Source organism: Aptenodytes patagonicus, chromosome Z (assembly GCF_965638725.1).
Source record: "Aptenodytes patagonicus chromosome Z, bAptPat1.pri.cur, whole genome shotgun sequence".
In the NCBI taxonomy this organism is placed as follows: Eukaryota; Metazoa; Chordata; class Aves; order Sphenisciformes; family Spheniscidae; genus Aptenodytes; species Aptenodytes patagonicus.
The window spans coordinates 72,383,800-72,410,715 of record NC_134982.1 but is presented as its reverse complement, the minus strand read 5'-3'; the positions used below and the strand labels follow the sequence as shown (position 1 = coordinate 72,410,715).

Genomic DNA, 26,916 nt, shown 5'->3' with positions numbered 1-26,916 from the left:
CATTGACAGTAAAGTAGATTAGTACTGGCTTTCCTTCTTACAGCTTAGGTCATTTACTTAAATGCCTTTTAAGTAAAGCTAATGAGGAGACAGGAGCTGTATTGACCTAGGGAAGCAGGTCACACATACCTACATAATGTGGTGCTATCAGGCATATCAGTGGAGAGTATAACCACTGTAGAAGCAGTAGTGGAAGGTGGAGGTTTGTGTTGGGAGTGAGATCAGGCTAAGAAGCCACAAAGCGCTGTATTATTAATATCCTTAAAGTGCTGCTTGGTGGAAAGTGTGGGCTTCAGCTATTTATGTGGGGACACTTTTTTCCTTGTTTCCCTGGAACTGTGCTTCCACCCCCAAAAACTATAGACTGTTTGGCATTTTCATTCCAGCTGGACGTGTTTGATGCTGCAGAAAGATACAAGCAGGCTGGCCATCCTCTGATTGTGCTGGCTGGGAAGGAATATGGCGCAGGAAGTTCCAGAGATTGGGCAGCTAAAGGACCATTCCTCTTGGTGAGTGACTACAGTAAACTAGAAGGAGGACAGTATTTAAAAGTGCATTCATTTGTCAGGAAGACTAGCTTATGACCAACATCCTGGGTAGCTCATTCTCACTTTTGGTAGCAAGAGCTATCTTGAAATCTCAGCTGCCTCCAAAAGCCACAGTAGAGTTACAAAAGCTATTTAAATATTAATAGATCCTGTTTGGACTGGAAGCCTTGACTGATCTTCAGCTAGAAATCCACAGGGCTACACCAGAAAGGCCAGTTTCTTTACTTCTGCTTCCCAGTAAACCTTGGGTCTGCTTCCAGCTGCCTCCTTCAGCTCACTTAACAGGGTAGATGGAAAGTGCAAGAGAAAAGTAGTATCAGTGAAAATGAAATTTAGCATGGCTTCACCATGCATATTGCAGGAATGCTTAGCAGTACTGTTATAGGAGCCTAATAGAAATCCACGTACAGTGAAATACTTGTTTCATTCTTTGTCTGTCCTGTCCGACACTATTTATTAGCCCGAACTCTGATTCAAGCTTTCTTGGTGTGGAATTTGTGAAGGCAATAGTGTGTGTATTATTAAACAAAGTTTTAGGAGAGTTGGTGTTTAAGATTACGTTCATCTAAGTTTTTGAGGTTTTTTTTCCAGTGGTGATTTTTTTGTCTTAACTGTATTAACATGTAAAAATTTAGAAATTAATTGAACTGCATCCTGGAGCTTGTAGTGTAGGAGGGCAATACTGAATTAGCAAGAGTTATGGAAATGACTAGTTGTGCTCTATGTAAGACACGTTAAAGAAGTATGCAGGGTTCCTGAGAAAGCGTATGTAATTTTTTTGACAATCAGACTTCTTTAAAGATGTTTGAAAGTTAACATATAATCAAGTCATCCTGGACAGTCTGCTGTCAGACAGACCTGCTGACTCTACCAGTAGCTGGTAAATGAAATGGAGGGGACCACAAATGTACCAATTTCCTTCCTATGAGCACAGAAAGACTGTCCTGAACCATGAAGATAACTATACCTGTTGTGTGTTTCCCAGGGTGTGAAGGCTGTGCTTGCTGAAAGCTATGAGAGAATTCATCGAAGCAACCTAGTAGGGATGGGAGTGATTCCTCTGCAGTATTTACCTGGACAGGATGCAGGGACTTTAGGACTCACTGGACGGGAGCGTTACACGATTATCATTCCTGAACAACTAAAACCGCAGATGAACGTCCAGATTAAGGTATGAGACACCTAAGGGCTGAATTTTCTGAATCACTGTTAATTTCACTCAAAATTAACTGTCTCTTCAAACAATAGGCTTTCATATGGCAGTAAGCTCCTCTCACTTGAGGAAGGGAGAAGAATTGAGATGGTGGAGGGGATGAAAACAGTCATTGTAATAGGGTTTGCTATGATGGGATATAAAAGCAGCTTGGCCAAACTGTTTTATTTAGCACAAAGCAGTCCTGTATTTTGGACCCGTCTTTCAAAGTCCACTGTAAATTTTTCTGTCTCAGTTACATGTTTGAAGCACAATAGAAAGTTAACTGTAAGTATTAAATTAAATAAATTGAACTAATTTATTTAAATGAATTTAAAATTAAAATAATTCATTGACAATTCAACTGACAATATTGTACACTGCAGCATTCAAAGTGAAATCTAAGTATACCCAGGATAAAATCTACTTAAACTTCAGGCCCTGTGTTTGAAAGACTGCTTTTTGTCTAGCTTGGCCTCCAAACCTATGCCCTTTTTTGAAAAATATTAGCATCTACAATAAAAATTTGCCTTATTCTTGATTGGAACATCTGTAAAACTGACTGACTTAACCTAACAGCATCAAAGTCTGCTTTTTTACTGCAGTTAGCAAAACAATCTACTTACTGCATGTCCATTTAATGCAGGTGTTCTCCCTGGATTAGTTTCTAACAACAGTTGTTACATGTGCCTCACTAACTGCCCTGAAATGGAGAAAGTATAGATCCCAAAGAGTTGGTCAGCTTGTCAGTCACAGATGAACATTGTGCATTCATCTGGAAGTACCTGACTGGAAGAGTCTTCAGTAAAACACAATAGTTTTATTCACTTCATGCACTTGCTTTTTCTGATTCCCAAACACGAGGCCTCAAAGAAAGCTAATGAAATTAGTATTGCTGTTGTACCCAAGCCAGAAGAATGACTACTAGAAGAACATCAAGAATTAGTATAACCACTTGAAAGGATGGTCAACTTTCATGCCTCTAGGCTTATATCAACAATAAATCTAGATGAGGCAGCAAATGCAATACAAGGAGACTCCATACCATGTTTATTTTCGTTTGTTTTAAACCACTTTTCTCTTAAGCAGCTGGCCGTAGTCTAGTGTGGAAAGAAATACTGATGTCCAGTGCCTGTTCACTTTAGCTTTCTATCACAATTTCTTAAGATGGTGAAACTATCATAGTAGTCCTATTTTACTATGATATCATGTAACATGTGGAAGGTTCTGCTGCTTGAATGACTTTCTTTGACCCCAACAGCTGGATACTGGGAAAACCTTTCATGCCATCATGAGATTTGACACTGACGTGGAGCTCACTTACTTCCACAACGGCGGCATTCTGAACTACATGATCCGTAAAATGGCATCCTAATCAAAAACATTAAGCAAACACATCCAGGTACAAGCCTGCTTCTGGTGACCACAGAAAAGCTACGGTAATCATAAATTTGAAAGTGTGAACCATAAAGTGAACAGTTTTTTCTGGATTGTATTAGAAGGCTTGTTTACAATACTGAATTATTCTGTGTATCAGGAAACTGGACACACTTGCCCAATTAAAGTAAACAGCATTTATTATTTGTTTTGTATGGTGGTTGGCTTGACTTACCTTAGAATACAGTGCAAAAGTCATTAAAATTCTGCTGGAATCTGTGGAGCTGTTGAAGATCATGTGCTGATTTCATGTATTTGGTTCATTTAGTTTGACTCTGAAGTTAAGTTCTATGCTCATATCAGTGGTCCAAAAATCAACTGACAGTATAAAAAAATAATTTTTATTCCTTCCTGATTACCTGATATTGGCTTGCTTTCTTATTCAGTTGACCAGAATTTGAATCTAATACTGAAATTAATTATTTAGCTGTTTATTAATTTTAAAAAATGTGAACTTTGTAAGCCTTTGTGGAAAGGTGGACCTATTGGGGATAATATTTCTAATGGATAAAATTAAATTTATTTTCAAGAAGTTTTGTGGGTTTTGTCATGTTATCTTCAGTACCAAAATGCAGAACAAAGCTTTGACTTTAAACTCTTCTCATTGTCCCTGTAGGAGCAGAGTCATACAAGTCTTGACTTCTCATATTTTAATTCTTGTTTCTTTGAATAATCTGCATGAGGCAGGATGGATACAAATACTGTCAGATACTGGCAGTGTGTAACCAAACAGAATACTGCTGTGATGTACTTCCCTCTGTTTTGTGTCCTCAGGAAGACAATCTACCACAATTTCAAGATCCTTGTCAGCAATTTTTATGGCAGTTAGCAACCACTGATGACACTAATGTATTCATTGAAGTCAGTGACTGCCCAATCCACAATACCACATGAATCTATTTACAGTGACAACAGATACCCTCTTACTCAGAGATAAACAAGGTTATAGTACTAATTCTTACTCTTAACTATATTTAGAGCAACTGCCACAGCAATTAACACAGTGGAGACATTCTTTCAAAGTGATCTCCTAAGGTGTTTTCAGTGCAGTCGGCTCCAGCTGTATTTGGAAAAAAACAATGAAAATAGTTCTGAAAGAAGTCAAGAGGCTTAAGGAGGGGATAGAGATTGCACTGCATCTGCAACAGGCTATTCTTGCTTGATTACAGCAAACAGAGCTCCTCTAGTGAATCCAGCAGAGGCGCACTAAGATGTTGCATATGAGGACAAGCTGAGAGAGCCGGGACTGTTTAGCCTGGTGAAGAGAAGACTCAGGGACATCTCTGCTGTTTGTGTACAAATACCTGAATGGAGGGCACAAAGAAGATGCAGCCAGGCTCTTTTCAGTGGTGCCTAATGACAGGGCAAGAAGCAATGGGCACAAACTGAAACACACGAGGTTCCCTCTGAACATCAGGAAATACTTTTTTACTGTGAGGGTGACCAAGCACTGACTGTAAGAGATTGCCTAGAGAGGTTGTGGTGTCTCCATCCTTGGAGACGTTCAGATGCTGTCTGGACATGGTCCTGGGCAAACTGCTGCAGGTGACAAGATGACCTCTAGAGGTCCCTCCCAACCTCAGCTGTTCTGTGATTCTATGAAATATCTTAACAGAGAGCTGTTAATATGGTCATAATCTTGAGCATTATTTGGTAATAAATATGCAACTTTAGGTTCAATTGCAAAAAATTTTCAGATATTCTCAAAGGCCAGGTAGAGTGCTGGTGTGCTTCCCACCCTCCCATCTCCACTGTGTACTGAAGGTAGGCTTGTATCATTGAATTTTTATTAATGTGTCATCTCATCAGTCTTTATTACACTCATTTAGGCTGAACTGTGGAGTTGTTTTAGTCTACAATCCTCGCGTTCAAACCACAGGAAAAGACTAAAACTCCTCAAATCCCTTAACTTCCCAGTAATTATTACTATACGCTGTGAAACTTAAGACTGATTATTTTTTATGCCAAGAGTCCCGAAGTAGGTGGTCCTTTCATGCAGCAAACTGATGCTCAAGGACTGTGATTTTCCATGTACTTTTAATTTGAAAGTGCTAAACCAGATTTTTTCAAAATCTTTGTTCCTAGTATTTTTGGAGGGGAGGCATTATCTGACCATAAATCATCTTTACCCATTGTTCTGTGTTTCCTTTTTGGAAGCAGCTATAAGGACAGCAAAATCTACTAGGTAAAAACTAAGCACAGAGTAAGTTACTGCAGGACTGAGATTTGGGCTTCCTGTACAGTGCATACAGCTTTCACAGTAAAAGGTATGGACTGGGGTGGAACATGAAGCAGTGCTTAAAAAAGCATTTTGCTTTTAATGCCACATAACACTGTTTAAAAGAAAACTGCAAGTCTCACTGACTAGGGTAGTTTAAATAATTTTTGGACTCCGAGTTAGGTTCCTGTTCAAGGTCGTTTGTTTTCTTCAGAGTTCAAATGTTTCAGACACATAATTCTTCCACATACATACCTTACTACACTATCAAATGCATAAAGTGAACTGAAAATATATTTGATCTTGGTTCCAGAAATATCGAAGATTAAGGTCGTTGAAGATATGTAGGATCAGCAAGTGCTTTGAAGTGTACAAGTTTAACAATGTTTCATAACTGTGGCTGTAGCAATTTCTGTTTTTCTGAGAGAAGTCTGGGATCTGGGTGGGGAGGAGGGATTTAAACACGCTAGTGCCTAGACTTTGTTCCAATTCTAGATCAGCTCTGATGGGAAATCTGCAGAATTAATATTAGTATCTTGAGAGATTTCAGATGCCAATTGATGGGACTGGACATCAGAGTAAATGCTAATAACCCTCCAAGTTAAGCCTTCACCCATCTTACAGGGCACTGCCTTGTCCCCCTTGGGGCTTGTTCAGTTAAGCAACACATAGAAAGGTGTCCATTCTGCAACTTCAGCAACAGTGATTGAAGAAAACAGTGCTACTATTTTAATCCAGAAGATGCCTCCTCCAAGAGGGCTCTGTTTTTCTCAGACTGTTGAAGAAGCATTCTCTATTAAAGATGGGTTTAAAAGATGCAATATCTTCCTTACAGAAAAGTTACTGGACATTTTCTCTTAATTTTCTATATACCAAAATGTCTAAAGCATTAAAAGTAATTTTTAAAAAGCTTTAAAAGTAGCTAAAGTAGTGCTTAAAGTGTCAGTATGCATAAGCCATGTTGTCTGCATGGAGGTGCAATCCAACCAGAAGTTACTGGTAACAAAGAAGATTCTCATTCACACAGGAATGCTTGAAGTTGTGGCCTGTCACCTAAAATTGGGTATTTAGTTAGTCATTCAACTTGATTTTGTTTTTTTTCAGACCAACTACTTCATAGCAGCAAGGATTAAGATCTAGATGTTTAGGCACATGTTTGTCCATGCTTATATTAAAACTTCTTGTGAAACATTTCACTAGATAGCAATTTTTTTTTAGTGGCCATACTAGCCTTTTTCAATCTAACCAGATGCTGATGAGGGGCCTAGCATATCAGACAGCATAAAGAGCAAGAATTTTTTTATACATGGAAATAGGTCATCCACTATTTCACCTTAGTGCAGTAGGGTGATGCATGCACTAAAATGCTGAGTTTGGCTAGACATTTCTTCAACATCAAAATTCTTCAAAGAAAAATTAATATTTTTCCATTTCTGAAAATCCATTTGTGTCCCAGTTTCAACATTCTCTACTACAAAGCTTTTGATTTTGATCACTGGTAGATTACCAAATGTCTTGTACTTCACTGTGATTCCCCAGTCATGTTGGCAATTAGTATTTTGGCAATGCATCTTGCTTTTTTTCTCAAAAAAATCAAACTGGACTGGTTTCTGGTGAGGCTTTGTCACGTAACGCTCCTTGAACGTGTCTCCTAGCACAGTGTGATGACATTCCTGAAACAAGACGTGCCAGAAGTGCTTAATGGTAGAAACACCATTCCTCATTTTTTCCTGGCATTCCCCTTCCCCTCACAAATACCATTTCTCTGGTAAGGTGCTTCCTGTCATTTGGGAGGCTCACCTTCCAGCCCCCTCGGCTCATCGCTCTTTTGTCCCCATTCATTAAATACCAGGTACTAGAAAGGGCCCAGGCCTGGGCTTACCAGAACCAAAATTACTATATATCACCAGTCACCAGCTCATACATATTTGAACTTATTTAGCTTTTCTAAAAACCATGCGTGCAATATTTGAGCCTTGTGCGTAAAACTAACAAAGTCATCCAGAGAACAGACAACTTGAGAGACTCCTGCCTCCCATTTTAACTATATGACCCCAGCTTTCCACAAGGGGTGATGCAATTACTTGGGAGTGGTAGAAAAAGTAACCCTAACAAGGTAAAGGAGTTACAGTTGTTTATAATATATACAATCAAAGATTAAAAAATTTAACAACTTTATTTGAAAGCATATGTACAATTTGGGCTGGAGTCTGAAAACACTAGTTCCTCCTGGAAATGCAACTTCCATTAAATATATAGGCTGAACTATGACAGAACTCAGTTTGTAGGGATTATTTAAAATATTGTGAGGGGTTATTTGCAGACTATAAAGCAAAGCCTCTTTTTGAAGAGTTTTGTGAACTCTCAGATCTATTTGCATAGGTATAGGTGATAAGCCAGCAGCACAAAACGGACTAACAGTCAAGAGGTGCATGTTAGATATCCTTTGTTATTTGTCAAAGAAATGTAACTAGGTTTTCACAAGGCTGAGCTATTCCCAACTCCTTGCCTGTGGACCTTCCCTGTGCAGAGGAGTAGCGAGCTCCATCTACGTTCCAAAACCGGCTGGAAAAACCAAAAAACTTTCTTGATTAAAAAGTGAAGTGCCTGAAGGCAAGCACTCTGTAATGTTCAGCTGTGGCCTGAAGCCCCTTATCACATCACAACTGCGCTTTTCAGAGCAGCACAAATAGAAGAGCTTCAAAAGAACAAATTTCAGAACTAGAAAGGCTCAAATTGCCCAGAAAAGGCTCTTTTTCATGATCACCACTTTCCATGTGTAGAGTATTGGCTTCTTGGGCCTACAGAGAAATTCTTCAAGTTCAGAAAGAGTACAATAAAAATGTCCCCATGAGATACATAGAAGCAATGTGAACTACCTAAAGAATAGAAAACAAAGTAATTAAAGAATTGAAGAATGAAAGGACTCCTTTTGTAAAACCATGGTTTGCCTTGCCTTTCAAAACAGAAAATTTGCCCGTAAGCCAAAGAGCTAAACAGTGAGCTGATCTTGGTACTTTGTACGGATAATTTTCAGTCAACAGAAATGGTGGGAGAAATCTCTCAACTGCAGGAAGAGTTCCAATCTTATGCTAATCGGGAAAGTAAATATCCAGCAGTTACACTAGTAGGTTATGTCACTGAAGATCACATGGTTTTCCACAAAATTCATCAATTTCTAACAGAAGGGGTTCAGGAAAACAGAACTGATGCCTGTCATAGCACATGTTTGCACACCTCAGACATTATCAACTACCATCATAACATGCTACAGAAGTAGTTATGACTGGTCCTGTGGTTTACTGATTTACTCAATTTTTTTCTGCTCCAGTTTGCACAAAATAGCCTACTTTCCACACTGATAAACAATGCTGTTAGTTCAATACTGCTGACTTCCCTGGTGTTTATGGATGTAGGTTTCCATACAGAGACATATCTTTATAACTCTGATGTCATCTGTACTGCAGGCATATGCTTTGCATTTTCCACACAGGAGATTTTTGTTCCCTTGCACTACCTTAGGTCCTGTTTCTTTCTTCCTGGAATCTCATAATACCTTTTCCTTCATTTGCAGGTCATGTATCTTTAAACTTAAAAAATAAATAAAACCCAAGATCATTATGAAATTAAGAGAAGCCCCAATGTCTGTCCAAACATGACTCAGGATATGTAACATCTAGAAACCTATTACTTAAAAGCAAATAAAAAAGCCATGTCTTGTTCTAGCAACTTATACCAAAGAAAGAACGTGGTACACTTGTCTAGTTAAGAATGCAAGGCTAGAATAGGACTACAGGATGGACAGCATTTATGCTGTCTGTTCCTTCCTCCCCTCTACCCCCGCCTCTGGCCCCTTTGGTCATAATGCTGTTAAGTCCTTGTGAAGACTGTCATGTGAGACTCCCTACAGCAGAAGTAGTGCTGCTGCTCTAGGAAGCTCATGGTTTGGAAAGAAGGCTCCAGAGACCACAGAAATTGCAGGCAGAGAAAGAGACAACAGCCACAGCCTGGAGCTGGGAACCTGCAGCTCATGCAGAAACAGAATCCTCTTAGAAGAGGCAGGAGCAGCCAAACCAAGCCTCAGAGGTGGGAGAAGAAACTTCACAAAGGCTAGAGGGCCTTGGACATCCTTTGTTGCACAGCTCAGTCTCTGAAAGCTTGCCTGGAAACATGGGGTGATCTGCAAATTCACAGGGATATGGCAGAACTGTGTACAAAGCATTTTTATTGGTAGTGGCTGCCATTGGCTTATTCCAGTCTCCTCTGGGAAATATGTTACAAAGGTCTAGGAAGATAGAATCATAGAATCATTTAGGATGGAAAAGACCTTTAAGATCATCAAGTCCAACCACAAACCTAACACTGCCAAGTCCACCACCAAACCATGTCCCCTAAGCACCACGTCTACATGGTTTTTAAATACCTCCAGGGATGGGGACTCAACCACTTCCCTGGGCAGCCTGTTCCAGTGCTTGATAACCCTTTCAGTGAAGAAATTTTTCCTCACGTCCAATCTAAACCTCCCCTGGCGCAACTTGAGGCCATTTCCTCTCGTCCTATCACTTGTTACTTGGGAGAAGAGACTGACACCCGCCTCGCTACAACCTCCTTTCAGGTAGTTGTAGGGAGCAATGAGGTCTCCCCTCAGCCTCCTTTTCTCCAAGCTAAACAGTCCCAGTTCCCTCAGCCGCTCCTCATAAGACTTGTTCTCCAGACCCCTCACCAGCCTCGTTGCCCTTCTCTGGACACGCTCCAGCACCTCAACGTCCTTCTTGTAGTGAGGGGCCCAAAACTGAACACAGTATTCGAGGTGCGGCCTCACCAGTGCCGAGTACAGGGGCACGATCACTTCCCTACTCCTGCTGGCCACACTGTTTCTGATACAGGCCAGGATGCCATTGGTCTTCTTGGCCGCCTGGGCACACTGCCGGCTCATGTTCAGCCGCCTGTCGACCAACACCCCCAGGTCCTTTTCTGCCAGGCAGCTTTCCAGCCACTCTTCCCCAGGCCTGTAGCGTTGCATGGGGTTGTTGTGACCCAAGTGCAGGACCCGGCACTTGTCCTTGTTGAACCTCATACAGTTGGCCTGGGCCCATCGATCCAGCCTGTCCAGGTCCCTCTGCAGAGCCTTCCTACCCTCGAGCAGATCAACACTCCCGCCCAACTTGGTGTCATCTGCAAACTGACTGAGGGTGCCCTTGATCCCCTCATCCAGATCATTGATAAAGATATTAAACAGAACTGGCCCCAGTACCAGGCCCTGGGGAACACCACTTGCGACCGGTCACCAACTGGATTTGACTCCATTCACCACAACTCTCTGGGCCCGGCCATCCAGCCAGTTTTTTACCCAGCAAAGAATACGCCTGTCCAACCCATGAGCAGCCAGTTTCTCCAGAAGAATGCTGTGGGAAATGGTGTCAAAGGCTTTACTAAAGTCCAGGTAAACAACATCCACAGCTTTTCCCTCATCCACTAAGCAGATCATCTTGTCATAGGAGATCAGTTTAGTCAAGCAGGACCTGCCTTTCATAAACCTATATTGACTGGGCCTGATCACCTGGTTGTCCTGTATGTGCCGTGTGATGGCACTCAAGATGATCTGCTCTATAACCTTCCCCAGCACTAAGGTCAGACTGACAGGCCTGTAGTTCCCCGGATCCTCCTTCCGGCCCTTCTTGTAGATGGGCATCTCATTTGCTAACCTCCAGTCAACTGGGACCTCCCCGGTTAGCCAGGACTGCTGATAAATGATGGAAAGTGGCTTGGTGAGCCCTTCCGCCAGCTCCCTCAGTATCCTTGGGTGGATCCCATCTGACCCCATAGACTTGTGTATGTCTTAGTGGTGTAGCAGGTCACTAACCATTTCCCTTGGATAATGTGGGCTTCATTCTGCTCCCTGTTCCTGTCTTCCAGCTCATGGGGCTGGGTACCCTGAGAACAACTGGTCTTACCATTAAAGACTGAGGCAAAGAAGGCATTAAGTACATCAGCCTTTTCCTCATCCTTGGTCACTATGTTTCCCCCTGCATCAAATAAAGGATGGAGATTCTCCGTAGCCCTCCTTTTGTTGCTAATGTATTTATAGAAACATTTTTAATTGCCTTTTACAGCAGTAGCCAGATTAAGTTCTAGTTGGGCTTTGGCCCTTCTAATTTTCTCCCTGCATAACTTCACGACATCCTTGTAGTCCTCCTGAGTTGCCTGCCCCTTCTTCCAAAGGTTATAAACTCTTTTTTTTTCCTGAGTTCCAGCCAAAACTCTGTTCAGCCAGGCCGGTCTTCTTCCCTGCTGGCTTGTCTTTTGGCACATGGGCACAGCCTGCTCCTGCACCTTTAAGATTTCCTTCTTGAAGAATGTCCAGCCTTCCTGGACTCCTTTGCCCTTCAGGACTGCCTCCCAAGGGACTATCTCAACCAGGCCCCTAAACAGGCCAAAGTCTGCCCTCCGGAAGTCCAAGGTAGCAGTTCTGCTGACCCCGCTCCTTCTCCGAGAATCAAAAACTCTATCATTTCATGTTTGCTGTGCCCAAGACAGCCTCCAACCATCATGCTACCCACAAGTCCTTCTCTGTTCACAAACAACAGGTCCAGCGGGGCGCCTATCCTAGTTCGTGCACTCACTGGCTGTGTCAGGAAGTTGTCTTCCACACACTCCAGGAACCTCCTAGACTGTTTCCTCTCTGCTGTATTGAATTTCCAGCAGACATCTGGTAAGTTGAAGTCCCCCACGAGAACAAGGGCTAGCGATCATGAGACTTCTCCCAGTTGCTTATAGAATATTTCACATCTCTTCATCCAGGTTGGGTGGTCTATAACAGACTCCCACCATGATATCTACTTTGTTGGCCTTTCCCCTGATTCGTACCATACACACTCGACCCTTTCATCACCATCATCAAGCTCTAGACAGTCAAACCAGTCCCTAACATACAGGGCTACCCCACCACCTCTCCTTCCTTGCCTATCCCTTCTGAAGAGTTTATAGCCATCCATTGCAGCACTCCAGTTGTGCGAGTCATCCCACCATGTTTCCATGATTGCAACTTTATCATAGTTCTCCAGCTGCACAACGACTTCCAACTCCTTGTGTTTGTTGCCCATGCTGTGTGCATTGGTGTAGATGTACTTCAGTTGGGCTATTGATCCCGCCACCTTTTTGGGGGGAGAAGCCCTAATTCCTATGTGACTGTTCTCAGGCACTCCTGTGGTTTCTAACACATCAATAACCCTTGTGTCTTTGCTGTCGCATGGATCTCCATCCCCTACCTCTGCTGAGATGGCAAACCGAAGGACCTCGCTAGCACACCATCCCTCAAACATCGGCGTGTCACCCCCAGGCTTATCTCTAGAGAGCCTGATTTTATGCCTTTCCCCCTTCAAATCTAGTTTAAAGCTCTTTCAATGAGCCCTGCTAACTCCTACGCAAAGATCCTTTTCGCCCTTTGGGCCAGGTGTACCTTGTCTGTCGCCAGCAGGCCTGGTGTCGTGTAGACCGACCCATGATCAAAAACCTGAAAATTTTGCCAGTGACACCAGGCGTGGAGCCAGGTGTTGATCTGCCGGCTCTGTCTGTTTCTTCCCTCATCATTCCCTGCAACTGGAAGGATAGAGGAGAACAATACTTGTGCTCTTGCTCCCTTAACCGGTCATGCCAAAGCCCTGAAGTCTCTCTTGATTGCCCTTGGACTTCTTAGTGCGACTTCATCGCTGCCTACCTGAGAAATCAATAATGGATAATAATCTGAGGGCCGTACCAAGGTAGGAAGCTTTCTCTTCACATCTTAAACCTGGGCCCCAGGGAGGCAGCAGACCTCCCTAGGAAGTGAGTCCGGTCGGCATACTGGGCCTTCTGTTCTCTTCAGAAGGGAGTCTCCTATGGCAATGACCCGTCTTTTTTTCTTTATGGAAGCAGTTTTGACGCAGAGTGTAGGCCGACTTAACCTTGGTGACACCTCCAAGCTAGATGAACTATCGTCCTTGTCGTTGTTTGGTTCTACTGGCAGAGCCTCGTACCTATTATGCAAGGGCACCTGGGAAGGTGGAGTGGTCACAGAACAGATGTGCCTGCTGTGCTGGGCCGGAACCTGCCTGACCAAAAGTCCATCATTGGCTTAGCCCGACACACCTCTTGCATGTCACCTCCAGCACCAGAAGTTCTTGACACTTCTTTCTACCCTCATGATGTTTTCTGATCTGGTAAGTGTGCAGCATGCAGCAGGGTTAATATAAAGCACTGAAGGTGTGCTGAGGTGTTCTACTAGGCTTGTTGATCTGCCAGACATTGCTTAAAGCAAAGATGAACAGTACTGTAGGCAGTACAAAAGAAGTCACCAGCAGAAGAGCATGTACAAACCCAGATATCATCCTGACAGTGTCCCAGGCAATGGTTTCTTGAAATCTCCCAGAAACCACTGCTCTGAAATCAACAATCACTTGGTATGACAACAAATAACTTTTGAAAAGCACTTGCACTGGCCTGCAGCAAAGGTAAAGTGCTTCTGAACATGAATATGGATGGACTATCACCACCATTTGCATCTCCCATCTCCCTGTCCACTATCCCAAGCAGACACAGCAATCTTTTTCTTCCAGTGGACAGAATACTTTATATTTTATGTCTAAGCTGAGAAGTTTATATAAATTCTACCTCAACTTCTAAGTTTTTTACAGTTACAGTACAGATGACATTCTGCAAGCTAGCAGTACACACTATCCCTTCTTTGCTGATCTAGCCTTAGTCTGAAACCAAATACAGTGAGCACTTTCCTCAGGTTATCACTTGGTCCTAGATAGAGACCTAGTAGATGGAGGCTGATACAGATTATGCCTGTAGATTTGAGTATGAAAATTCCACAGAAGTACAAACCTTTCTTGCAAATGTTTCTTCATCCTAATTCTGTAGCTTTTCAATAGCTTCATTCATAATTTCTTCCTCGTAACAGTTGTGTTTCTCATTCTCAACCACTCCTGTTTTGCTTGTCACAAGGATGCACTTGCTGCCTCTTGCCCTTTCGTGACCTATACAGCAACGCATTTATCCTCTTTACTTACTCTTAACAAGATGTGCAGAAGTGGCAGCTATGCCATAAAAGACCATTAATGATTTTCTGTGTGGCTGCTTCTGTTTCCCATGTTCAGATTCAGATAATGCTGCTTCTAAAAAGCGTTCTCTCAGCTCTTTCTTCTTTGATCACAAGCCAGAACGAGATCACCCCTTCCAGGTATCCTCATGGATATCCCCCAGCCAGTGCTGTATTGCCTACTCCTGTGGCCTGCCTCAGTTAAGCTCTGGCATGCTTGACACTTCAGTTATTGTACAGCATCTTGCTGCTTCTTGTAGAAACAAAAGCTAGAGGAGGAAAGTTCATCTTAGTCTTACTTACTAGTTTTCTGCCCTGCTAATTGGTGTCTATTTAAAAAAAAAATCTATCACAAAAAACCTGGGGAACTGGAAATACAGTGCTGGCAAGAAAAGAGACAAGAGCAAGTGCCATCCCCTCCACCTGTCTATGCCTACTGCCTGCCTGGTTTTTGCTGCTGTGACACAGGTGAAGTAAGAACTACAGGGATCTCATACCAGTTTAGAAGTATTCCAGTTAGAAAAAATGTTCGCATTTGCTTTTCATAGAATCATAGAATCATAGAATCATTAAGGTTGGAAGAGACCTCTAAGATCATCAAGTCCAACCGTCAACCCAACACCACCATGCCCACTAAACCATGTCCCTAAGCGCCTCATCTACACGTCTTTTAAATACCTCCAGGGATGGGGACTCAACCACTTCCCTGGGCAGCCTGTTCCAATGTTTCACCACTCTTTCAGTAAAGACATTTTTCCTCACGTCCAATCTAAACCTCCCCTGGTGCAACTTTGAGCTCCTCATTCGCCCAAAATCATAATTTTATGTGGTTTAAAACTGACACAACCTATTTTCTTTATGTCTTTAATGATTTGTTAAGAGCAAACACTATCCTTTCACCCATAAACGTGAATTCTGGACCAATTATTTCATTATAAGACAAAAATAAGAAAATCACAGGACACAAACCCTGAAAGTAGAGGACTAAGTACAATGGAGATCACTTCCCATCAAATTATGAAATTAACTACTTGGGTGATATGATAAAATACTGCAGATGCACCCTTGAAAGACGTAGGCAGTTTTATGACATTTAGGAATGTTAAACAAAAGCCAGTATTTAATGTGGCTCTTCATTCCCATCTACTGGCCATATTGTAAAATCACCAAGATTCAAGACCCAAACAAGCCAAGACAGAAAAAGGGTTTCCTTTTTTTTTTTTTTTTTTTTTTTTTTGTCTCGGATGTTAGAGGTCTGCACATGCAATGGCCTTGGGTACCTGTGAGTAGCTGGGTTGGGAATAAGCCACTGGGCAGGGGAAGGTCTTCAGAAGCCAAGGCAACACATGAAACTCCATTGCAGCAGTCCTTTGTAAATTGTCACAGTCAGAACGATTTGCCCTATTTGTGACTACAGCTCTTCTAGCCATACTTCTGCATCTATCTATAAATATCCACTTGAGGGATCAGTCCTCAACAGTTCAATAACTTTCTGCAGCATGGCTAATTTGCATGGCAAAAGAAAAGTCACACAACATCAAGGACTCAGTTCTGTGAACAAATCTGTCACGTCCGGTGCCATCATTCATCTGACTTCACTCAGGGGCACCCAGGAACAACAGCAAGACATACACATATTACTATAGTATTTCCAAAGTGCCACTCACTAGCACTTTATGTCCATTTCTAGGCCGAAACAGGTTTCTAAAGTAATAGCTCTGAAATTCCATACCTCTGACTTGGATCATTTTGGTGACATTACAGAAGTATTCATAGAGCACAACAAGGTTGCACTCAGAAATATCAATGCCTTCGTCACCAACAGATGTAGCAATTAGCAGTCTGCTGTCTTTGTCGGTTTTGAATGCATCCAGTACACCCTTCTGCATTGGGAGGGTCATACCTACAGTACCAAGAAACTGTGTCAGGAAAAAACACTGAAGAGTTCCTTGAGCAGGTTACCTGCATTTGCTCTTACTTAAGTGATTAGAAATGAGCATGTTCTTTTGATCTAGAAAAGTACTTTAAGTTCGCATATCCAGCTGGCTGCATGCTATACCCACTGAACAGAAATTCCTGTTGATGTGCCACAAGAATTGTCATCCTGGGAAACACCATTTCAGATGCAACACCTATCTTTATTAGAGAGACCCATACAGCTTAGTTATTTTAAGCCCAAGCTAACTCTTAAGCCATTCATAATTCATTTTGGCTGTAGCTTCCATTCTACCTTAAAATGTCTTTGTGCCACCAAATACAAAATAAGAGAGGGATTTGTAAAAGGAACAGGGAAAATACTACTAGAAGTAATCACAAGAAGTGATGATAGCGAACAGTTTCTAAACTTCTTTTGAACTAGCAAAAGAACTCTGCAGCAAAGTGTCACTGACAGTGTTACTGCTGCTTTAAGCAAAGATTCTGGACAGAAAAAGCAAGCATCTCCTTAGGATTGGTTAAAGGTCTTCTAGATATGGAAGGAGGCATAGTGCAAACTTGCATGACCTTCCTCTGTTTCAGAGCACAGAAGATGAACACGGGAAGAGTAGAACAATTTTAGCAGCGTAGCCACCATAGGTCTAGCAACTGGTATTCCTCAGTGCAAACCTGCGTACCTGTTTTTTGATCTCTTCTTCCACGACACATCAACACATCTGGCTTTACGTAGCTAAGTAGAGGGCTTGCTTCTATTCACCTCTTCAAAGCCTGGAAAGCAAATCAGGGAATTAGAACCCTGTCCAGATGAAATGCTAGTTTGGGATAGATAGGTAGAACCTATCCATTCTTGCCTAGCCAATTAATACTTCCGAGAACCAAAACCAGAAAAGAAGGTGGAACTTGTGCGTCAGGAGGGAACATCTATTAACAGGTGAGAAAGCAAGAGTCACAGTCATGATGCCAGATCCAACCATGCCACAACTGATTTCCACTTTTCCCACCCCTGCAACTTAAAGGCTGGCTAGACAGCAAGCAGCCTTTCACTGCTAAAAAGTATGCCTTTTTCTTTTACAGACCAACAGATCACTGAATACTGCACCTCTGGGATCCAAAGGAAATGAGTTGCTATTTACAAACTGCACTTTCTCACTGCACAATGAAAGTAGCACCTTCAGACTGCTCTTACATAAGAACAAAATTCAGCCAAGCTACACTAGGCTTTTGCATCTATAATGGAAAATTGCCAGCAGATGCTTGGTGTTGTTAGTTTGGACTTTAGCCTGCCTTTAACTTTTTTCTGATTTGCAATTCATCCAGCATTTCTGTATCCAAGGATAAAATGGGGGCTGGGACTCTCAGCTGATAAATCTGTTTACAGAAGCCAGAGACGATGATACCTTGCAGTAAATGTTTAAGAGCTACTGAAGCTAATGATTAGCAGCACACTTACTTCAAGCATGAACTTTTTCTGGGAACAAGGTATTGGAAGAGAGAAAAAAGGTCATCCAGCCTAGACCCTTGATCCTAGGCAAGTGTGAAAAAGACCAGTGCATCAGAAGGGTCCAGAGAACATCTGCTCCACAAAGTCTTTCCTTTTTCTTGATGAAGAACACATACTAGGGCACAGACCTCCTTTGGGCCCATAGGAATCCTCCGGGAAACGTATAAATACCTCCTGATGTGCAGTCAGTAATAGAGCAGAGCTGCTGGTTTACGACACTGCCACATTAAAGCCAAAAACTTTGTAACACATCTTGTTAAAACTGACTTCAGACCTAAAGTAAAAATCTGATGGCTTAATGATCAACTATGATATGTAGCAAGAAGAAGTGATGAAGGACACCACCCCTATACTGTAGTTTTTAGAAAAAGAAAAAAAAAACTCATCCTGTCTCAGAGCACCAGTGCTTAGGAAGACATAGAAAGATAAATATTTTCTTAGGAAGATCAAATACATGCATATTTTTCTATTTCCAGATCAAAATGGGAAGGGTAATAGATGAGGCATTATATTTTCTCACTTCCCATTTTAGGAGCTTTGAAAATAAACATCTTACAGCTACTAAGGCTCTTGTCTCAGCGAAGAGAAGAGTGCGAGTCTGTAGGTTATAACGGAGTGCTTCATCCAGGATGCAAGCAAGCTCTTCCAGCTTGGGATTCTCATTTGACTCATCTTTTGAAAGGGCAGTCAGTTCTGGCTTTTTCTCTCAAAGAAAACGGCGGTGTCTTGAATAATTTACCTTCTTCAATGCAGAAAACAGAATTCTCACCCAAACTTACTTTCAAATGCCACCCGCATTCTCTTTAGCATGTATTTTTATTTTCTATACCATTCTTCCAGATGCAAGCAAAGCAAGCTATTGGTTAAATGCAACAAAATCCCCAGAAAAAAAATTTCTGAGTGTCTCACATTTTGGAGCAAACTAACAGGAGGATCTCTGTGACGTACTGTGCACCAAAAGACAGCAACAAAACAAACTCTGTTCTTGCAAAGGGTGGTGCTATTTCTTCTGAGGAAACAACTGACACTAGAGGGCAGACAGCCCAGAGATTTAAAATCGCAGTCAACACTGCAACACACCAGATCACAGGCTGGTTTACAGCACACTGCTACTAAATCAGAAATTAGAGAACACTGCAACCTCTAACTTTTAATCAGAAGGGTAAAAGGGCCACCTACTTCTTCCCAAAATTTTGGGATTCGTCAGGGAGCATTGGGTAGGAGGAGGCTAGGCAGTGCACTGAGCAGTGTATGTTGCCTTATCTAATGCTACCAGCATCCATGATTGTAGACCATCAGCCTACTTCTGGGGCACACCCTTAAGGACACCACTGCCTTATCTCCAAGTCAGGCATGTAAGAACCTACTACAGCATCTAGCTACAATTACTACTACTGCCTAGACTCCTGCACTAGAAGCTTGAAGTCCCAGAAAGTAAGTTCCCTCCTGCCTACCCTAACACTATATTTGCACCCACGTGGACACTAGATCTAGAAAGTGAAGTTTCTGGAAAAACAATTGCACTTACTCTGAAGAAAACACTTGGATCATCCTACAATAAGCCCTCTTCTCCCCTGTAACTGTCACAGGTACTGTGTGAAATACCTTGAAATTTGGCTGTCAGTTGCTTCTCTAACTCTGTATGTGGTCCATTTTTGACATTTGTGAAAAAATCAGTTAGGTAGGCTAAGCATCTTCGATGCGGGCATCTTCAATGATGATGAGAGCATCGTTGAATTTCTGCTCAGAAAGAGAGACATACACATTTAAGCCTCATTTTCCATGGGACAGGGGATGAACGCAGATTTTATTTAGCCAGAATAAGCATTTGTTGTGGTTTAACCCCAGTTGGCAACTGAGCACCACACAGCTGCTCACTCACTCCCTCCCCCGGTGGGATGGGGGGGAGAATTGGAAGAGTAGAAGTGAGAAAAACTCATGGGTTGAGATAAAGACAGTTTAATAATTGAAATATAATAATAATAATAATAATAATAATAATAATAATAATAATAATAATAATAATAATGATAATGATAATAATAATAATAGAAGAAGAAGAAGAAGAAGAATATACAAAGCAAGTGATGCCCAGCCAGTCCCTCAGCAGCAGCCGCCCCGGCCAGCTTTCCCCCAGTTTATATACTAAGCATGACATCACATGGTATGGAATATCCCTTTGGCCAGTTTGGGTCAGCTGTCCTGGCTGTGCCCCCTCCCAGCTTCTTGTGCACCTCCAGCCTTCTCAGTCAGTAGAGCGTGGGAAGCTGAAAAGTCCTTGACTAGTGTAAGCACTGCTTAGCAACAACTAAAACATCAGTGTGTTATCAACATTATTCTCACCCTAAATCCAAAACACAGCACTGTACCAGCTGCTAGGAAGGAAATTAACTCTATCCCTGCTGAAACCAGGACAGTATTATAAACTTGTGTTGTTCTTCCATTTGCACCACAACACAAGCATTACAAAGTCTCCTCTGCACTATAGCGTTCTTAGTGAGTATCTTAAGACACAACTCTTACATGCTCTCCTTTAGCCTGTGTCAGATAAAATGATTAGGTTCAAAACCTGCTCCTAGGTGAACATACCTGTATCAGAAGGAACAGGATGGCTCCACCTCTGCGTGGAAGGAAAGAGGATACGCACTTACCCAAAGGTGTTCAGTGCAAATGAAAAGGTCTCTACAAATGCTGCTCTCCTCCTCCTTATCTGCCAGTTGCAACAGTCTGTATTTCTTCTGAGTGGCAACTATCCAGTGTTCATATTTCTGTGTTCCAAAATAATTCTTGTTGATTTGAAAGATAGTATCTAGTAAAGAAGGAAGAAACAAACATTTGTTCATCTTGACTAACAAATAACCAGAACAGTTAGCTAGAAGATAACATTTTCCATGAATGTTAGGTCTAAAAAGCTTATGCAGAAGAACACTGTATGATACAATCACAGAATCACTGACGGTGGAAGGCACCTGTGGAGACTTTTAGTCCAACCCTCTGCTCAAATCAGGGTGACCTAGAGCCGGTCGCTCAGGATCATGTCCAAATGGATTTTGAGTACTTCCAAGGATGGAGACTCCCTTATCTGGGCAACCTGTTCCAGTGTTTGACCACCCTTACAGCAAAGAAGTTCTTCCTGTTGTTTAAGTACTTCTGTTTGTGTCCACTGCCTCTTGTCCTGCCTCTGGGAACCATCTGAGAAGAGTCTGGGTCTGTCTTCTTCACTCCCTGTGTTTAATGTATACCCAGATGTTAGGCTAAAATTAACCCAGTATAATTCAACTGAGGATCTGTGTACATACACATACCTGCAGAGTCTTTAGCAATAAAAATAAAGCACACTTATCCTATAAGAAGCCTACAGTATTCAAGACACTGCACGTGCATTTCTCTTTGAATTACCAGCTACTCAATAGTTAAGTATTCATTTGCTAAACAGTCCATGGTACTTAAAGGCATATTATCCAAGGGCCTGTTCTTGAGGCAGAATTAGTCAGAACCTGTTTGTCACACACATACTCTGTCTGAGTGCTTCACAAACTTCAGTAATCAGAAGGTCCATGGAAGGGAAGCCAATGGCATTCATGCAAGAGGAACTGTGATGCAGAAATAAGCTTCAGAAGTGTTTGCTTAATTTAGTGTGCAGTTTGAAATTCCCACTCTATTTTTTCTTCAAATAGATGCAAGCATTTTGGGTTGGTTTGGTTTCGGTTGGGTGGCTTTTTTGTTTTGGTGGGTTTTTTTAATTCTCCCTTCCTGCCCCAGAATATAGTTCACTCTCCAATATCTGGAAAGTGGGGGGAAAAAAATCTCGAAAGTATAGAACTGAGGTAAACAGGCTTAAGGCACCCCAGTCAGTTTGCAAAAGCCAGTCTAAGCACAGACAAAATCCTTTAATTCAGAGCTGGATAGACCAAGGCTGATCTTGAGCATAGCCATCCATGGGTCACTGCTTTGTACCCCCTATAGCTCTCAAATTTGTTGATAAGAGCCACTTACTGGATACCACTTAGGAACCCTGCAAAAGCAGAATTGATTTCTGCAGGGCTGCAGAATTAGGCCTCATGACCATGAGACGCGTTCTCTCTTCTCACAGCCATGCATCTCCCCCTCTGCAAACCTTCACACCACTGCAGCTCCTGAGGCTGGAACCCTACAGACAAATGTTTCCTTTCTTAGGCAGCCATATCCTCTTTCTGGTGGTGTTCATGTTCCACAGAACCTCCTCTGTAAAATTACCTTAAATGCTTTTCAATAGGAAATAAAGGAGACCTGGTAAAGAATGGAAATAGGGGTACCCAGAGGTATAAAAAGGACAAAAGGCTGACCAGAGAAGGTGGCCAGGGCATCCCTAGAAATAACTCTGAGCGCAGCTGTTGTGGTTTAACCTCAGTCGGCAACTAAGCACCACGCAGCCGCTCGCTCACTCCCCCCGCCCCCCAGTGGGATGGGGGAGAGAATCGGAAGGGTAAAAGTGAGAAAACTCGTGGGTTGAGATAAAGACAGTTTAATAGGTAAAGCAAAAGCCGCGCACACAAGCAAAGCAAAACAAGGGATCCCTTCACTCCTTCCCATCGGCAGGCAGGTGTTCAGCCATCTCCAGGAAAGCAGGGCTCCATCACGCGTAACGGTTGCTTGGGAAGACAAACGCCATCACTCCAAACGTCCCCCTCTTCCTCCTTCTTCCCCCAGCTTTATATGCTGAGCATGACGTCACATGGTATGGAATATCCCTCTGGCCAGTTTGGGTCAGCTGTCCTGGCTGTGCCCCCTCCCAACTTCTTGTGCACCTCCAGCCTTCTCAGTCAGTAGAGCATGGGAAGCTGAAAAGTCCTTGACTAGTGTAAGCACTACCTAGCAACAACTAAAACATCGGTGCGTTATCAACATTGTTCTCATCCTAATCCAAAACACAGCACTGTACCAGCTACTAGGAAAAAAATTAACTCTATCCCAACCGTAACCAGGACAACGAGTCACAAATGATGGTAGCATCACTTATTATCAGTCATTGATAACGACACTGAGCTAGACCTGGGTAACAGTACAGGGACTTCACATCCAAAGACCATGAAAATGTTGTTGACTTCTGTGACACAGCATTTAGCTAATGACTTCAGACCAGAAGTTTCATGTTACCCTGTGACCACCCCTTTGGGTGCTGACAAAACTCAAAGAGCCACACAAAGTTTCTAGGGGTTGCCACAGTTAAGGTAATAGACTATGTCAAATCCCATGACAAGCAGGAATCAATTTAGGCAACACCTAAATGCCACTTTGCCTACTTCCATCTGTATTTTTAGGAGCATTAATGCCATGTGAATGCTCCAGAAAGGGGTCTGTTCAAAGGCATAGCAAGGCACCAATTTCACTGTAATGTGGCACCTTCCAGAGCCCCTGAGGTCTCTTTACGGGAGCCTGGACTCCGCAAAGGCATACAGCTGAGCACTGCCAATGCCAAAGCCACCCCATCCTGCTCCCCTGCCCTGCAACCCTTTCGCACACCACCTCATCCACCGAGCCAGAGGGGTGAAGAATGAGACATGCAGGTGTCGCAGACAGCGCTGCTGTGGGAAGCTGCAGCCACACAGCAAAGCCTCCTCTAAGCAGAAGAAAGTAAAGTCTCTCCCCAGGGGACCGTGGCTGGCCATCCTCCTCACTCAGCAGCCTGACAGATGGGCACCAATTCATCCCACAAGCCAGCATTTCTCTGCAGCAAAACTAGGCAAATACAGGGATTTTACCATTAACTACCTGCATGATCTCATCACACTCCCTTTCTATCAGGGGCGTGTTTATGTAGGGCATGAGTGCTACCAGATCAATTTCTAGCCCTGACGCTTCTATCCAGTTCAACAGCTGTCTGTGCAACTCCAGTTTTTCAGTTTGCTGAAGTCCCAGTTTTCAATTACTTCTGCCAGTCCAGTGTAACCTTTCAGAAAAAGAGACAAATGGTTGCTATGAATTCAATCTCTAGCTGGAATAGGTAGGAACAAGCTAAAAAACACTTTCTCAGCCACACTGGAGAAATTAAAATTATTTTGAGCTGTAACTGACTAAAATCTAGGTGAACCACAAACAATTTTTATAGACTGACTGGTTTCCTTTACAGCACTTGTATGTGTAACGTGAAAAACCTTATGCTAAAAGAGCAGTAACACTTGCAAAGAGGAAAAAGAGCTACACAATGTCACAACTCACATCACCGAAGCAACCATAAAAACCTTCCTTTGATCCATACAATCCTTGGATCCCTGCAGTCCATGATACTCTTCCACAGGATTTCCCAGAGCACAGGACACTGCTCAGAATCACAAACACCTTTGGTGTCCTTTTGTTTTATTTACCAGCCCCTTACATTTTAGTCCTGTCCTTGGCTCCATCCTCCTTCAAAAACCCTTGTCATACTGGATTTGAGTCAGTCCCTGACTGAAAGCAACCCAGACACCTGCAGCCTAGACAGTCAGCAAACAGCTGAAAATACTGTCCTGGACAGACAGTGGCAGGGAATCATATTTAGAGGACTTGTGTGGTTTGCTGTGTAGGTTCCAGAGGTGGAAGAAAGCACGTCAGGGTCCCAGAGGAACTGTGGGCAAACAGAAGGAATTTGCCTAATGTTTTATTTTCTTTTGGAGGAGCAGGAGAGAAGTGTGGATGCTTACCACCACAATGTCTTTAATCTAATTATCACCTATCTCTGCATCTGCCAAATACAAGAGTAATGCTATATTCTAATCTCGGGCCCAATTAATAAGTACTTGGGATAGCACTTGGAGTCAGCAGGTTAACTTTTTCTGTTTCCTGCTGAAGATGAACCAAACTGAACACTGTCAACATGTTCAAAGAAGATATTTTTGCAATTCAGAAATTAGGACTATCACAGGCTGGTAAAAAGTTGCTCTGGCATGGAAACAAAAGTGGCTTATGGCATGAGATTTTGGGGTTTGAGATATCTACAAATCACCAAGAATCTATGACAGAACCTACATGTATAGAGGAAAGCTGGCAAATCCTGGTAATTCTGTCACATTTTGGATAGGAAATTGCAATAGGACCTCACACATCAAGCAGTCATAGCTACTGAGGAACAATCATCACATTTATAAACTATTAATGGTTACTTACTTCTCAAAACATAAGACTTTCAAGACCTCTGAATAATTTTTAAAAATTAGTTTCTAATTTAAGACTCTGTCCTTGAATGAAGCTATCCCACGCTACCAGTTAACCCCCACGCACATCCTGAAACCCATTTAGCTTTCTCTTTCAGAGGATTTAGCTTCCTTCAATTATATTTGGTGAGAACAATTTCTTATTTCTTCTCTAAACGCTCCGAGACAGACAAATCTCCTCTCAATGAGGCTTTATTCTGCATCCCTTCATCTTTCATTGGCTTTCTCCATAATCGAAATTGTTCCAGCTGCTTCTCAGACGGGCGTTTCCCCGTGCCTTCGAAGTTTTATTTCCAGCCTCCGTCAACCTACTTTTTCCTACCGCATCTCATCTGATGTGACAAGACCCGGCAGCAGAAGCCCAAGGATAACGGAGCGATGCTTCACATCCCGGGTGCGCTGGGCTGGTCTGCCCAGCTGAACGCGGGCGACGGCTGTGGTTCCGGCAGAGAAAGGGAGGAGCGGAGGAGCCCGCTTGCGAGTGGGAACCGACCTGCTGCAACCAGGGCGTCCAGGAAGCCCCGGAGCCAGCCCTCCGCCTCCAGCTGCAGGATGGCATCCAGAACCAGGGCGGCGGCCGCCGTCACCCCCTTCTCCTCCTCCTCCGGGCTCTCTCCTTCACCTCTAGCAAAACCCCGAAGCAGGCAAAGAGTGAGGGAGGGGACCAGAAGTGGCGGCAGGGAGACGCCAGCTCCCCGCCCACGCCGGCAGCGGGAAGGATGCGGGCGCAGGGCAGCGCCGGGGGCAGCACGCCGCTGCCGGCCCCGCACCGTCGGACAGCCAGTGCGTCACGTCGCTCAGGATGTAGACGGGGTTCAGGCTCCTCTCGACATGCCGCCTGTAGCACTGCAGGCTCCTCTTCTCCTCCGCGGTCATGGCAAGGGCGGCTTCGCACCGCCGCCGAAGCGGCACCGGTCCCAATCCCGGTCCCGGTCCCCGTCCCGGCTCCGGCTGCGTGTGGGGCGGCGCGGGCGCGGAGCCCGGCCCCTGCCCTGGCACCGGGAGAGCCGGCGGAGAGCGAGAGGAAGACTCCCCGCGACGGGCAGGGAGCGGCCGGGAAAAAGAAACTTCAGGCCGGCGGGAGAAGGGAAACCGAGAGCGGCCCCGGAGGAGGCGGCCGCGCCGCCGGCGGAGGCACCGCGCTGCTTTCCGCCGGCGTCTGCCCTCGGCAAAAGAAAAATTAAAGAAAAAGAAAAAAAAGCAAGCATATGCGCATGCCTACTGTTGGAAAGCCTGTGACCAGCTGTTTGCGGCTGTCAGGCTGAGGGAGAGCACAGCGAGGTAATACAAATAAAGGCATGGCTCTACCCCCTCTTCCCTTTTGCCCCCAGAAATCCCTGAACTGGATTTACAGGCGGTATCCTGGTTTTTAAAAGACTGAAAAATAATTTTCTACAGCAAGGCAAGACCCTTATATGCTCTGAGCAAGTGCTTGCTCAGCTGCTAGCATTAGTATAGCTTGGGAACATCAAAATGAGGTCTGCCTGACTGCCCTGTAGCAGGGAAGTGAGCACCAAAGGATAAGGCTTACAAAGGGGGCCAACAGGTTGCAGAGCTGAAAGCACCCACAGTTCAGAAGTGCTGCTAAACATGTCAACTCCATATGCGAGCTTCCCTCTAACCATTAATGTACACAGTGGATGCATCCAGCTGTTTGCAGCTTCATAAATCTCATATTCAAATAGATGACTAACAGGTACTGGCCCAATACAAGATACCTGCTTTCTAAAGCCGTGCCAACACAAGGCCACTGAGAGATGGGCTTGCACTGGAAAGATGTGGGGGGGAGGCAGAAGGAAGCGCTACCATTGGCATCGCATTTTCTACTCTGTTC

The 26,916-nt window shown here is 43.5% G+C and overlaps 2 protein-coding genes across 2 annotated transcripts in view; one reads left to right on the top strand and one right to left on the bottom strand.

Moving 5' to 3' along the window:
- Positions 1–3,709, top strand: part of ACO1 (aconitase 1) — a 37,938-nt gene extending 34,229 nt beyond the window's left edge. The window contains exons 19-21 of the mRNA XM_076361933.1: positions 387–509; positions 1,534–1,719; positions 3,002–3,709. Coding sequence (XP_076218048.1) covers positions 387–509; positions 1,534–1,719; positions 3,002–3,115 — 423 coding nt within the window. The 3' untranslated portion in view covers positions 3,116–3,709. The remainder of the gene's footprint in view (positions 1–386; positions 510–1,533; positions 1,720–3,001) is intronic.
- Positions 3,710–6,729: 3,020 nt separating this feature from the next.
- On the bottom strand, positions 6,730–26,041 carry RIGI (RNA sensor RIG-I). The gene is given in 15 exon segments (XM_076363339.1): positions 6,730–7,073; positions 8,837–8,978; positions 14,264–14,415; positions 16,210–16,380; positions 17,090–17,180; positions 18,470–18,618; positions 19,519–19,605; positions 19,608–19,653; positions 20,565–20,722; positions 21,031–21,138; positions 23,655–23,795; positions 23,798–23,842; positions 25,576–25,686; positions 25,689–25,706; positions 25,853–26,041. Coding segments are annotated over 15 exon segments (1,869 nt in total). The 5' UTR covers positions 25,959–26,041.
- Positions 26,042–26,916: the final 875 nt, after the last annotated feature.